Source organism: Nicotiana tabacum, chromosome 1, assembly GCF_000715075.1.
Source record: "Nicotiana tabacum cultivar K326 chromosome 1, ASM71507v2, whole genome shotgun sequence".
Lineage (NCBI taxonomy): Eukaryota > Viridiplantae > Streptophyta > Magnoliopsida > Solanales > Solanaceae > Nicotiana > Nicotiana tabacum.
In genome coordinates this window covers 160,816,737-160,829,130 of record NC_134080.1, presented here as the reverse complement: position 1 = coordinate 160,829,130, position 12,394 = coordinate 160,816,737, and the positions used below count along the sequence as shown (strand labels likewise).

General features: G+C 34.0%; 2 protein-coding genes across 2 annotated transcripts; one reads left to right on the top strand and one right to left on the bottom strand.

Annotated features, from left to right (window-relative positions):
* Positions 1-3,065: 3,065 nt before the first annotated feature.
* On the top strand, positions 3,066-6,461 carry LOC107803492 (small ribosomal subunit protein uS15). The gene is made up of 5 exons (XM_016627232.2): positions 3,066-3,221; positions 3,334-3,406; positions 4,674-4,812; positions 4,898-5,084; positions 6,206-6,461. Exons 1-5 carry the CDS (start codon positions 3,199-3,201, stop codon positions 6,237-6,239), a joined length of 456 nt encoding a protein of 151 aa, XP_016482718.1. The 5' UTR covers positions 3,066-3,198; the 3' UTR covers positions 6,240-6,461.
* A 1,390-nt stretch (positions 6,462-7,851) lies between these two features.
* LOC107803493 (UDP-glucuronate 4-epimerase 3-like) lies at positions 7,852-11,246 on the bottom strand. The gene is made up of 2 exons (XM_016627233.2): positions 9,488-11,246; positions 7,852-8,024 (listed from the first exon to the last, which is right to left on the bottom strand). The coding sequence occupies exon 1, from the start codon at positions 10,816-10,818 to the stop codon at positions 9,508-9,510; it is 1,311 nt and encodes a 436-aa protein (XP_016482719.1). The 5' UTR covers positions 10,819-11,246; the 3' UTR covers positions 7,852-8,024; positions 9,488-9,507.
* Between the last annotated feature and the right edge of the window lie 1,148 nt (positions 11,247-12,394).

The window sequence follows — 12,394 nt, the reverse complement described above, 5'->3', positions numbered from 1 at the left end:
TTGAGGGGTTTTGGTGAAGATTAGACTTGGTTTTGACTGAATTTTAGATTGAAACTCGAAGAAGAAGAAGAAGAAGAAGACATATTGCAGAAATTGTAAATAAATTGTAGTTAAATTGTAGATTATTTGTATTCTGATTGTAGATGCTTTATTTTCTGTTTTCATAAATAAAAAACTGCTAAAACTTCTACAAATCTTCTGAAAAAACGCAATTATGTCAAAAATCACAATTATGCTACAATTGGATGGGAATTGGGATATAAAAATTTAATGTACCCAGTTTGTAAATATTTTGTAGATAAATTGTAGATTATTTGTATTCTAATTGTAGGTGCTTTGTTTTCTGTTTTCACACATCAAAAACGACTAAAACTTCTATAAATCTTCTGAAAAAACGCAATCATGTCAAAAATCCCAATTATGCTATAATTGAATGGGAATTGGCATATTAAAATTCAAAGTACCCAGTTTGTAGATATTTTGTAGATAATTTGTAGATTTTCAACATAGATTGTAGTTTAATTGTAGTATAAATGTAGTAATTATGTAGATATCCTTACAAATAATACTGCTTTATACATACTTAAAATTGATTTGTAGTATATTTGTAGAATTTTTGTAGATGAAGAGAAAATTTTTGTAGTCAACATGTGCGAAGATGTATTTAGTTCAAATTCTGATCAATCCAACTGTAACTACAATTTATCTACAATTTATGCAATATGTCTTCTTCTTCTTCTTCTTCTTCTTCGAGTTTCAATCTACAATTCAGCCAAAACCAAGTCTAAATCTTCACCAAAACCCCTCAAAATTGAGATATAAACTCCAAAACATATTCTCAATTATTTACAACAACACCCAATCAAAACAAATAATGATTTTTGAAAACCCAAATTTGAATTAAAAAATTCAAAGCTTTTTAATGGTTGTCAATGGTGGAATTGTTGCTCTTTTATCTCTTTGAAGGTTTGTTCTTCTTCATTGAGAAAATTTGAAGCTGAAGGTAAATGTGTGTATGAACTTTGAAGATTTATCTTCAATATTTGGTGAAGGCAGTAGCTCTATGTCTTAAAACCATAAGAATATGATTTTGAATCCGAAAAGAAATAGGAAAGCGTGAGCCCTACTATTTCATACGTAACAAAATTGCAATTTCCATCTCTGTATTTTTTGAGAAGAAGAAGGAATGGAGAAGAGGAAGAAAGGGGAGGGGAAAAACTGCGTAGGTCTTAGGAATTAGGGGGATAGAGAAACGTGGGATATATGGACACCTTTAATTAAGGAGTAAAAACTGACCCATTAATTAGACCCTTAATTAAGTATGATATAAGATTGGTAATTTGATATACTAAGTGTAATTAAATCAAACCTTAAACATTGAGGGTAATAAGGTTTCCTATATGGCATAGGATGGTAAAAATTCCTTCAATTAATCAGAATTCATATCCGCAAAGCCCACTAAAAGAAAAATGTATCATAACATAATTTTCCATCCATACGATTCGAATTCAAGACTTTAAAAGTAAATTACAAACATTCAACATTCTACTCATGCTAAAGAGTTTTGAGAAAATAATATGCTGAACATTGCAAATACAAGATGGTAAAATAAAATTTATAATGACGTGTACAGTCAGACCTCTCTATAACAACATTTATGCATAACATCCACTCATTATAAAAGTCAAGTTTTTTTCAGAATCGATTTTAAGTTATATTTTACCTCTCTATATAACCTTTTACCTATAGCAGCAACAACCATATATATAGTAGAACACTCTTTGTAATATTACCACTCTATAACAGCCATATAGAATCTTTAAGTTTACTAATAATAATTCTAAAATGTGCGCACAATCTTTTCCATTAAACAAAGTTTATACCTTGTATATGATATAAGATTTGAAGATTTGCATATACATCTTTTCCATTGGACAAATTTCAAATAATATTTAGAAAGAAAATTTAATTGTTAAGCTCTTAGATTGTCTTCAAAGGAAAGTTATTGGGTACATTTGTTCTGAAACTTTGGATACGAATCTTCGCCAATTCAAGTGTTATATCACTAGTAAGAGAATGAAATATACGAAACATGCTACAATTACAAATGTCTTCCATCAATCTTGAAAGAATTTATTTTTCTAGGTAGCTTTAAAATGTCTGCCTTAAAGTTTAAATCTTTATACGTTTAGTTATGAATAATGTATTAGCTTTCTTCAATATTTAACTAGTGAAATATGCATATATTTTGAGATTTTAAATTTGAATAATTTTCTTATCTTTTATATGTAAAATTTAAAAAGGAAAAATATGATTTTTGGATAATTTTTATCTAACAACCAAACATATTTAAAGGTAAAATATTATTATATCTAACTACCAAACATATTTAAACGTAAAATATTATTATAGATGTATAACATTTATTCAATATAAAAATTAAAAAATATCTGAACAAACATGACTATTATAAAGAGGGTTAACCATATCACTTTGAACAAACTATCATGCAAAGTAACATATTCCTACTACATCGATTAAATGTTATAGCACCACAATAAAAGTTGGCAAAATTTAAGTACTGTATAACTTAAAGTGAAGTTATTTTCTTTTATATCTTGGCCAACAAAATAATGTCAAATGGAAAAGGAACAAAGTTAAGATCGATCAATCAATTATCTATGCATAAATCCTTAATTTGTTGAAATCAACTATATGAATTTATACTAAATCTTAAGATCCCAAGTCGTCAAATAATTTTGTGAGTTTTTACAAACTTATTTTTAGTTTCATGATAAAAAAAAATTTTAATACGTAATTGATTTACTTTTACATATAAATTTTTTATCTTTTATGCATAAGAGAATTAAAAAAAATTATTTTCTTAATTTCTTAATTTCAAAATCTCCTCCAACTCATTGTGTTTGCAAATTAGTAACCTCGAATCTACACCCATGGGCCTGATCGCCAGATCACAAAACATTATGGTGTAATGTGTACTTATTACGAAGTTCAAAAACACAATTCAAAACAAATCAAAGGACTCCATAGAGAATAAAGAGTTCATATAAAATCCCTAATCTTCTCCATTTCGCCATTCTAGGGTTTCCTTCTTCAGAGCCAACCGGACAGCAGCCCTCTTGCCCCCTTCCACCCAAAACACTCACACACACACGCACACCACCACCTCCAGCCACCATGGGTCGTATGCACAGTCGGGGGTAACGTTCATTCTTTCTATTTTTCTGTATATTTTTCATGTATAACACTTATTAATGGCACATTCTACTTATATTTTTTAATATTTTTAATTGAAAATTGCTGGTTACACAGTAAGGGTATTTCGGCTTCAGCACTTCCGTACAAGAGGACTCCACCAAGTTGGTTGAAAATCTCTGCACCTGATGTAAGTAATTTCTACTGGCATTTCAAAACCTCTTGATCTTTACTTGTTTCAGTTTTAGTTTTTAAAATTCTGCACATTTATTTAAAAAAATTGCTTGATATGTTTGCTTGAAAATGAGAAGTCCCTGAGAGCCAGTGACGTATGGTTCAAAACTAGGTGGATAATGGATTAGTCCCTCTATCTTTTTCCACTTAAATACCAGTCTTTTATCTGGTGTTGGATGGGTTCGAATCCATAACGTGCGCCTAACCCATAGATCACAAGTTACGCTCTTACCACTAGACTAAAGCCTTGGGGACATTTGGTAGTTTACTTTCATTTGATTGGAAAAGGGATATAAAATTTAGAGCTTGTAATGATTTTTGTTATGGTCTCCATGTCATATGAAACATTAATGAAAGATGGAAGTTATCAAGTAGGCAATTTATGCTTATCATGATTTTGTTATTAACTTGTTATACTATTGGACTCTAGTGTAACCACTATATTTAGCGGAGTAGTCAGCCAGCTTATATTTGCAGTTATGTCTAAACCTCTTGCCTATGCTACCCTAGGTTTCCCTTTTAATACTTAAATCGTGGAATCATGGTATTTTCTTAATGCCTTCTATGTAAGTGTGCCTATTGAAGTGCCACATCTGGTTGCGGTATTGTGTCTCTTCTTTGACTGGTTGAAAAAGAGGAAGGTGCTAATGTGTTATGGGGTTATATTACACTAGTTTCCTACCATATAGTGGAAAAGATGGATCTTTTCCCTCTTTATTCACTGAAGTATGTATTTCCTGTACTTGAAAAGATAAAAGCAAGGCATACAAGGTCCCTCAAAAAAATTGGTATAACTATACTAGGTAAGATTGAAGTAATGTGACAGAGGCAATGCGGGATCCTTCCTTTGTGTTAATAATTTTAAAGGTATGAGCCATTTTTTTTAAGAATGTGGCATATAAATTGCTGGTGCATTTTGGCTTCCTGTAATTTAGTAGAAAATAGAAAAATATATTTCCCATCACCAGGGACATTTGAGGTTTTCTTCATAAAAAGGGTTGAGCTTCTTCCCTTCATGAGGATCGGTCGAGCTTTTTCCCTTCATGAGGATCAGTTGAGCTTTTCTGTCTGTTTGAACATCGATCGGAAGGTTCAGTACAGAACCTGGTTGGAAATTGCTAAAATTCAAAACTATGTCCAAATATTTAAATGTGTAACTTGGTTAGATAAAGCCCTGTACTTATTTCTAGTTTCTTAAATAGCAGCATTCTCTTGGGTTTCAGGTTGAAGATAACATCTGCAAGTTTGCAAAAAAAGGCTTAACACCTTCTCAAATTGGTGTTATTCTTCGTGATTCCCATGGCATTGCTCAGGTGAAGAGTGTAACTGGTAGCAAGATTCTCAGAATTTTGAAGGCTCATGGTACCTATTCAATATTTTGTCTTTTTTGTTGGTATGATTTGTCTCAAGGAAATATTTGATAGAATAATGATACTTAATTTGCTAGGACTTGCTCCTGAGATTCCCGAGGATCTGTACCACCTTATCAAGAAAGCAGTTGCAATCAGGAAGCATCTTGAAAGAAACAGGAAAGACAAAGATTCCAAGTTTAGATTGATTCTTGTGGAGAGCAGGATTCACCGACTTGCTCGCTACTACAAGAAAACAAAGAAGCTTCCACCAGTCTGGAAGTAGTAAGTCCAGTCTGCCTATTTGACTCTACTAGTGAATTGCTTCTGATTCACCTTTCAATCAAGCTTTATGTTGCATTTGCAAATAGTATATTTTCTAATATATGTGAAGTTTTGAATATGTTCAATGCTTTTTACGAATTGACTTATTTATCTAAGCATGCTCTGTTAGTTGTCCTTGGGAATTTGGTGGAAAGGTTTATTTTGGTTGGAGAATACTGATTCTGTCAATGCATTATGGTTATTCTCTTTCCAATGTAGTAATAGATAGACTATTTCTAGTTGTAAATCTTGTGTAGTTCCAGAGAACAATTTTTACACTTGCTATAAAGAATTTGGTTTCAAGGATTAGTTGTCCTCAACTGGGTTGTTTATAGTTACTACAGTATATATATGCTGAAGGCACCACTTCTTTTCTTGCTTGAGTCTTTGAGCCGAAGGTCTCCCGGAAACAGCCTCTATCCCTCCGAGATAGGGGTAAGGTCTGCGTACACTGTACCCTCCTCAGGCCCCACTAGTGGGATTCTACTGGGTTGTTGTTTTGTAGTCTGGCAAAAGAACATACATTCTTCTTTCAAATATTAATGAAAGCAAATGGAGAGAAGTTTATGGAAATCTTCATGTTTCTTGCCCAACCCTTCATACTGTATTTGCTGAATATTATTAAGGTTTGGTTTCATATAAGATACCATACCATGTGCTATGTGTTCAGATTTGCAGACAGGTGCAGGATGCTTGGATATGTTTGTGCGGCTTACTCTAATGTCATCATTAGTCCTTTGTAGGGAGGGAAGTAGCAGGGTATAGGTTTTTGTCAGGTTGCTTGTTCATGTTCTGGTTTACTTAGGTGGGGTTTTTCTAGATTGGAAAATAATTTTCGCAAGCTCTTTATCTTTTTAATCAAACGGCTAAATTCTACGATGGAGCTCAATGGTATCACCATCACTGATTTAAAGCTGTTAAACACTTTTAATCAGAAGCAACAGTGTTTACTCTTTCCTGTCATGTGAGTCGGACATCTGCCGAATTGGAGCTCTTTTGTCTGCACAAATCTAATTATGTGACCTCCCCCTTTTCCTCTCCTTGTGAATTGCTGTGTACTAATTTCAGTTTTTACCTTGCAGTGAATCAACCACTGCCAGTACTCTCGTGGCATAGAGAAGCAGGGGCATGCGATGCTACTTTCTTTGTCATATCTTGAAAATTCTAGATTAAGTTGTTTTGGCATGGCCTGGATACTTGAATTGTAACCAATTATGTACTCGAGCGGATGATAGGGTTCATTTAAGTTTCCTATTCAGGATTTTGACATTGAGACTTGTTATTTATGGTACGTATAATTTTTGCTTATCTATGTTTTTAAATTCTCATCTTGCCAAATTCTCGTCAAGTGAAGTTTCTGCCTGAGACCCAATTGAGCTTGCTTATATTTCCGAATATCACTTACAGAAACAGAAAGAATACAGTGTGCATTCAGTTAACAGCGGTTATTAATTCGCGCCTAGTGGCGTTTCGTTGATAATAGATTTAATTAGTAATGGCCTTTCTCCTCCTTTCACAAAGTGTTTGCATGGAACCGTTCCTTGACATTTTACAATGGTCACGTGCAAACATTTACTAGAATTTTCTTTTAACAACCTATAGGATAATTTTGTCTACTAAGGCTTCAACACAGGTAACTCTACTCTTAAGGCTTTAGGCAGAGAAAAAACTTTCCCTAGCATATTTTGCATATGCTGGTATTCGATATTTAAAGTGCTTTAATCCTTGAGGCTTATGATTAAGGGAAAAATTATAAGCTGGGCTCGTGCGGCTACTCTGGTTTTAAGTTTTTGGTATTAACTCCCTTTGGTGGAAAGGCAGATGCAGCCACAAGAATATCATGTCCAAATATATGCAGTCTCATTCTCTTATTAAGTGTTGTGACTTTCATGCTTTTTCTGACACCTACTGGAAAAAACATGGAAGTAGTTTGGAATTTAGAAGATAAGTGGATAATATCTACCCAAGGAGCTGTTGCCGTATTGGTAATTTGCCCCTGTTCATTAGTTATTGGAACCTGCATTATTGCTGCTTTCAGGTGAACTACTATTCAAACAGACCACCCACCCTCAAAGCAAAATACTTAAAAAGGCAATAAGCAGATAGACGAAAATAAACTATGCTCCATCACAAAGCTGAAAAGTTCAAAACCGACATAGTAAAAGAACCCCAGAAGTACTTCATATCCAGCATAGGTTGGAACATCTCGCAGAATCCAACCACTCAACCCATTTTACGTTTGGCTTTAGCAATAATTTTCTATTCTTGTTCTTGAGAGACTTTAATAACTATAATAGTATAAAGAAACGGGGCTCAAATGAAGTAAAATAGTACTTTATTTTGTCTTGTTCCCATTCTTCATTTTCTTCTTGTCGAATTCACGAGACTTCTAATATATAGAATCTTTATGTGGTATGCTCAGTTTTACTATTCTATCGTACGTACTTTCTTCTTTTCATTGCAAGGTCACGATAGATACAAAAATCTTTCAGTGTAAGGAAAGAACAACTTCCAAAGCATCAAACAGCTGGTGGATGGTCCACTGAAGCCAAAAGAAAGGGCTAATAGGAATCCGACGGGACATTATGTATCCAAATAAATTATAAGGATATAGGACATGTGTTCATGTCCTTTCTGGAAAGGAAATTTTGATTTAGAATTCCTGTATTTTGTCATTTTGTGCAAAGTGTATAGCTTCAATACATCAAACTATCCTACCACTTAATCATCTAATTAATCAATAAATCAGACATTCTTTTTGTAAATATATGGGCAAGTTCTATGTGGTAACTAAAGTAAAATTTAGAAGTAGTTTACATGTGCTAATTTCCTTCTTCTTCCACATCATTGTCCTGTTTTTCCCCCCAACATCATTGTGCAAACCATTCATATTTTTCGTTTCTGGGAAAAAGAGGACAAGATTTGTTATCAGCCAGCAACAATGTTGTACAAATATTAATTTGAAAAGGATGTGAAGGCTAGATTCCAAAAGTGTTGAGGTGTAAGATATAGGATATTATCTGTCAATTATTGAATGTCTTAACTCTCTATATCTTCAATGATTCTGAGAAACAACCAAAACATTGATGGAAAACCGGCACTATTAAACAAAGCTCTAATAAGGTATCGAGAAGGCTATCACAGTACAGTAATAATACTGTTAGCTGCTTCGATATAACAAAAAATTGTAAAAAAGCTCGTCCACATCAATACAAGATTGTCTTTCATTCTGCTATTACTTATTTTTGAAGAGTATCCAAAATAAAAAGGAGCACATTTTAGATGTTAAACCTAAAACGTCGCGGAGGATGAAACTTTGATCCTCTACAAACTACTTAGCTGGGGAAAGAGAGAAGCGCTGGAGTTGGGATTTCACTTCTTCTGGCGTCTTAACAAGATGATGATATCTGTAAACACTCTTCTCTTGTGCTACCATAGGAAAAAAGATTTCATAATTTGTCATTTTTGGTGTATGTTGCAACTATTACCAATAAATGGTTCTTTCTTTCCCCTCTCCAGAAAGAAACTTTCGAAAGAACAGAAAAAAGAACCGATGCATTCATCTGAAATAATGACTCTAAACGGTTAACTTTCAAAATAGTAGAATCTTTCATCGGAGAGCCAAAATAAGATATGTCTAACTTCAGAAATCATGTAGAGGAAATGATTGATTCAAAGATCAGGAAGGGAATAGATATCTAAATAATAGTGCATAATGGATTAACCAAATCGGCACACTTAGGGGCGGTTTGGTTTGAACTTTGAAGACAAGTTATGCTGGATGTCAATTTTACTGTTTCATCCTGGGATTACAATTCCACCATTTGGCAGGTATAAGTTATCCTAGTACTACTTTTAATCATGTGATAACTTATCCCAAGTTTAATAACAAAACAAGAGATAAGGCGGTACAAAATTTTTATCCCACGATTATTTTTGTTTATCCGTCATACCAAACGACCCCTTAGAACACAAGATCATACACCAATATGCCAGAGACATTCCAACCAAATGTGATAAACACAAGAAGAATCCAAATATGGAACTATCATGCGGTACTTTTATTATAATGTAATAAAGATGGTACATGTCCACTGTCCATAATCGGCAGTTTTCTATCAATCATGAATTCTATAAAACTACAACAGTGGCATTCCTGGAAGTGGCAAAAGTTAGTTAAAGGTTGCATTTGATACAAAATAATTTGCCAGAAAAACAATGTCCAACTATCACACAACTACTTCATCGTGGGATGGGATATGCCCCTTTTATCGCATCATATATGAGAGCAAGAAAATGGGGACAATGCACGTATGCTGAAAACAATAACAAGAATCAAAATGAACAAGAAATTGAACTCCTACCACATAATTGAAAGAATGTATCATTGCACGCTCTTCTTTCCATCGCCATAGTAACTGAGGTACCATCGAACGAATTTCTTCAATCCTGTCTGTAGATCTGTTGTAGGCTTATACCCAAGCTCCCTTTTAGCAAAGCTTATATTTGCATGAGTAAACTGCACATCACCGTTCCTTGGCAACTTCATCACCGATCTTTTAGCCTTTACCTTTAGCAACCTCTCCAAAATGCTAACAAGATCAGAAACCGGCACAGGGGAAGTGTTGCCCAAATTGAACACCCTCAGTTGAGCGGGACCTTTCTTCTTCCCACCACTTCCAGTGCTCTTTTCACCGGTGTCCAATGCCGCCAAACAACCCTTTACTATGTCATCAATGTAGGTAAAGTCTCTAGCAACAGTCCCATGATTAGCTGCCTCAAAAATGGGAATTGACTTTCCCTTCAGAATATCCCTTGTGAAAAAGAAGTACGCCATGTCTGGCCGACCCCATGGTCCATAAACCGTGAAAAATCTCAATCCGGTTAATGAAAGCCCATATATATGATTATAAGTATGAGCAATTTCCTCACCAGCTTTTTTAGTTGCAGCATATAAACTAGCAGGTTGGTCTGTCCTATCCTTTTCTGAAAAGGGAACCTTAGTATTCAAGCCATACACAGAACTAGATGATGCCCACACAATAGCAGGTTGAGGATTAGCATTTTTGCAAACTTCAAGAACATTAACCAAACCAGCAATGTTACTATGCACATATGAGCCAGGATTTTCCATGGCATACCTCACACCAGCTTGTGCAGCCAAATGCATAACGTGACTAAATTGAACAATGTCAAATAATTTCTTCAAAAGGGCGACATCATTGATGTCGCCCTCTACAATGTAGACCCCGACACGTTCTAACAGAGCTTGCCGGGCTCTTTTCAGGGTTGGATCATAATAATCATTGAAATTATCCAACCCCACAACGCCATCACCGCGACGCTTTAAGGCAGCCGAGACATGTGTCCCAACAAAACCAGCAGCACCAGTTACCAAAACTGAAATACCAGAATGTGACCTGACTTTAGCTGAGGCTTTAATCCTTTTCTCCCAAGCTGGACCATCATAAGAGCTGGTTCTAAGAGATCTCCTTGAGAGATCTGAAGCTGCAGGGGATGAAGAAGAAGAAGATGGTGATCTGAAAAAGAATACAAAGATCAACCCCAAGAACACAAATGACCAAAATGTGAGCTTGGTTAGAGAAAAATGGAGCCTTAGCCTATTGTAAGGGGATTTTTCCTTGAATTTTCCAGGAGTTGATGGGATATTGTCAATGTGCTTCATTTGGGACATATATTCTAGGGAAATCTTGGAGATTTGAGCATACCCCAATTTGGATATCTCTTGCTTTCAAGGCAAAATAAGCAACTTTCTTGGATTTTCTTGAGAAAAAAAAAACTAAGTGTTAGAGTTCGAAAATTTCCTTCTTTTTTCCACCCATCTTTGTGAAAGATTTGATTTATTTTTTTTGGGTCGTGGAAATGGAGAAAAGAAGAAATGAGGAAAAAATGGTGGGAATGAAGGAAGCTGGATAATATGGAACTTTAAGCCCTTTATTTATGGGAATCTAATGGTTTTCTTGAAAGAACTGTTGGAGGATAGTGGTTTTACATTTGTGGGGCTTCTTTGGCTTTGGCTTTTACAGAAGGAAGATGATGATTGATTAAGGAAATGGGTGATGAGAGAGAGAGAGATATTTGGACTAATAGGAGAGAGAGAAGAATGAGGTTTGAAGAATTTATTAAAACAGAATGATAGAAAGATTTGGGGTGGACTAATAAGGAAAACTAGATGAGAGTCAAACAAAACTGTAATTAATGAAAGATTTACCTTCTAAGAGTATTAAACCTCTGATTAAAAAGATTCTGCAACTCTATGTTACACCATTACCCTTACTCCCTATGATATTTTTACTTATCTATTACTATATTAAAAATATATTTTTATTTTTAAAATACTATCATTAATATGACTATAATTGTAAAATATATATTTCATTATTCTTTTCTTAAAAGGAATATAAAGTCAAAAGGACTAAAAATAAATAGAGGGAGCATTTAATTAGCGTATCACATTGTAATAGGAGTAGTTCATCCGCAGTATTATTTTTTTGACTCATTAAGGTTCGTTAAATTGCTAAATCTATCGTTACCTATTGTATTGTTCATTTCACTGGTGATGAGGGTTTATTACTTTTTTTTTTTTTTTGACTCATTGTGGTTGGTAGATTCGGGTTCAGGACGACATGGGGGTTCTATGGTGTTCAGGTGGAGGTCACCGGCGTTTATGCCGCCGGGTTTCTGGTGAAGGTGTGCAGGGGCGGCTAGGGTTTGAGGGGAAGGGTTCATGGAGACGAAGGCTGGGGTTCGGATATATGAAAATAATTTGTTTATCTACTATACAAATATTTTGGTAATTAATTGAATTAATTTATTATTTTTACCAATATTAATATAATTTATTTATAATTTTTAATTCACCTAAAATTCGAATTGTATCACATAAATTGGAACAAACGCAATTTGATACAACAGTATAAAATAGATAAAATCTATACTATATTAAAAGTACGAAGGCCTTTAGCGAAATATCGTTCACATTTTTTAACTTTTAAAAATAGAGTACGCACTAGACAGAATAGTTATTTAACTATTTTTCTAATATTTAGAACTTCAAAATCACCTAAATTTTTTATATTATCCTTTTCCTTATTTAACTATATAATATACCATATATGTAAAGGAAATACTAGCAAAGTCAAAGTAGGAAACTAGCGTGAACTTAGAAGTCGGACTCCTTTAATTCTTTAGAATTTTACTGTTTTAGTAAAAATAAAGTGAAATTAAATGAAAAGGAATAAACAGGGGAA

Bases quoted from the DNA above. Each gene is read 5' to 3' on its own strand.
- LOC107803492 (XM_016627232.2), top strand. From the start codon at position 3,199: ATGGGTCGTATGCACAGTCGGGG. The intron at 3,222-3,333 runs GTAACGTTCATT...CTGGTTACACAG, and splicing joins GGTCGTATGCACAGTCGGGG to TAAGGGTATTTCGGCTTCAG. The intron at 5,085-6,205 runs GTAAGTCCAGTC...TTTACCTTGCAG, and splicing joins CTTCCACCAGTCTGGAAGTA to TGAATCAACCACTGCCAGTA.
- LOC107803493 (XM_016627233.2), bottom strand. From the start codon at position 10,818: ATGTCCCAAATGAAGCACATTGACAATATCCCATCAACTCCTGGAAAA.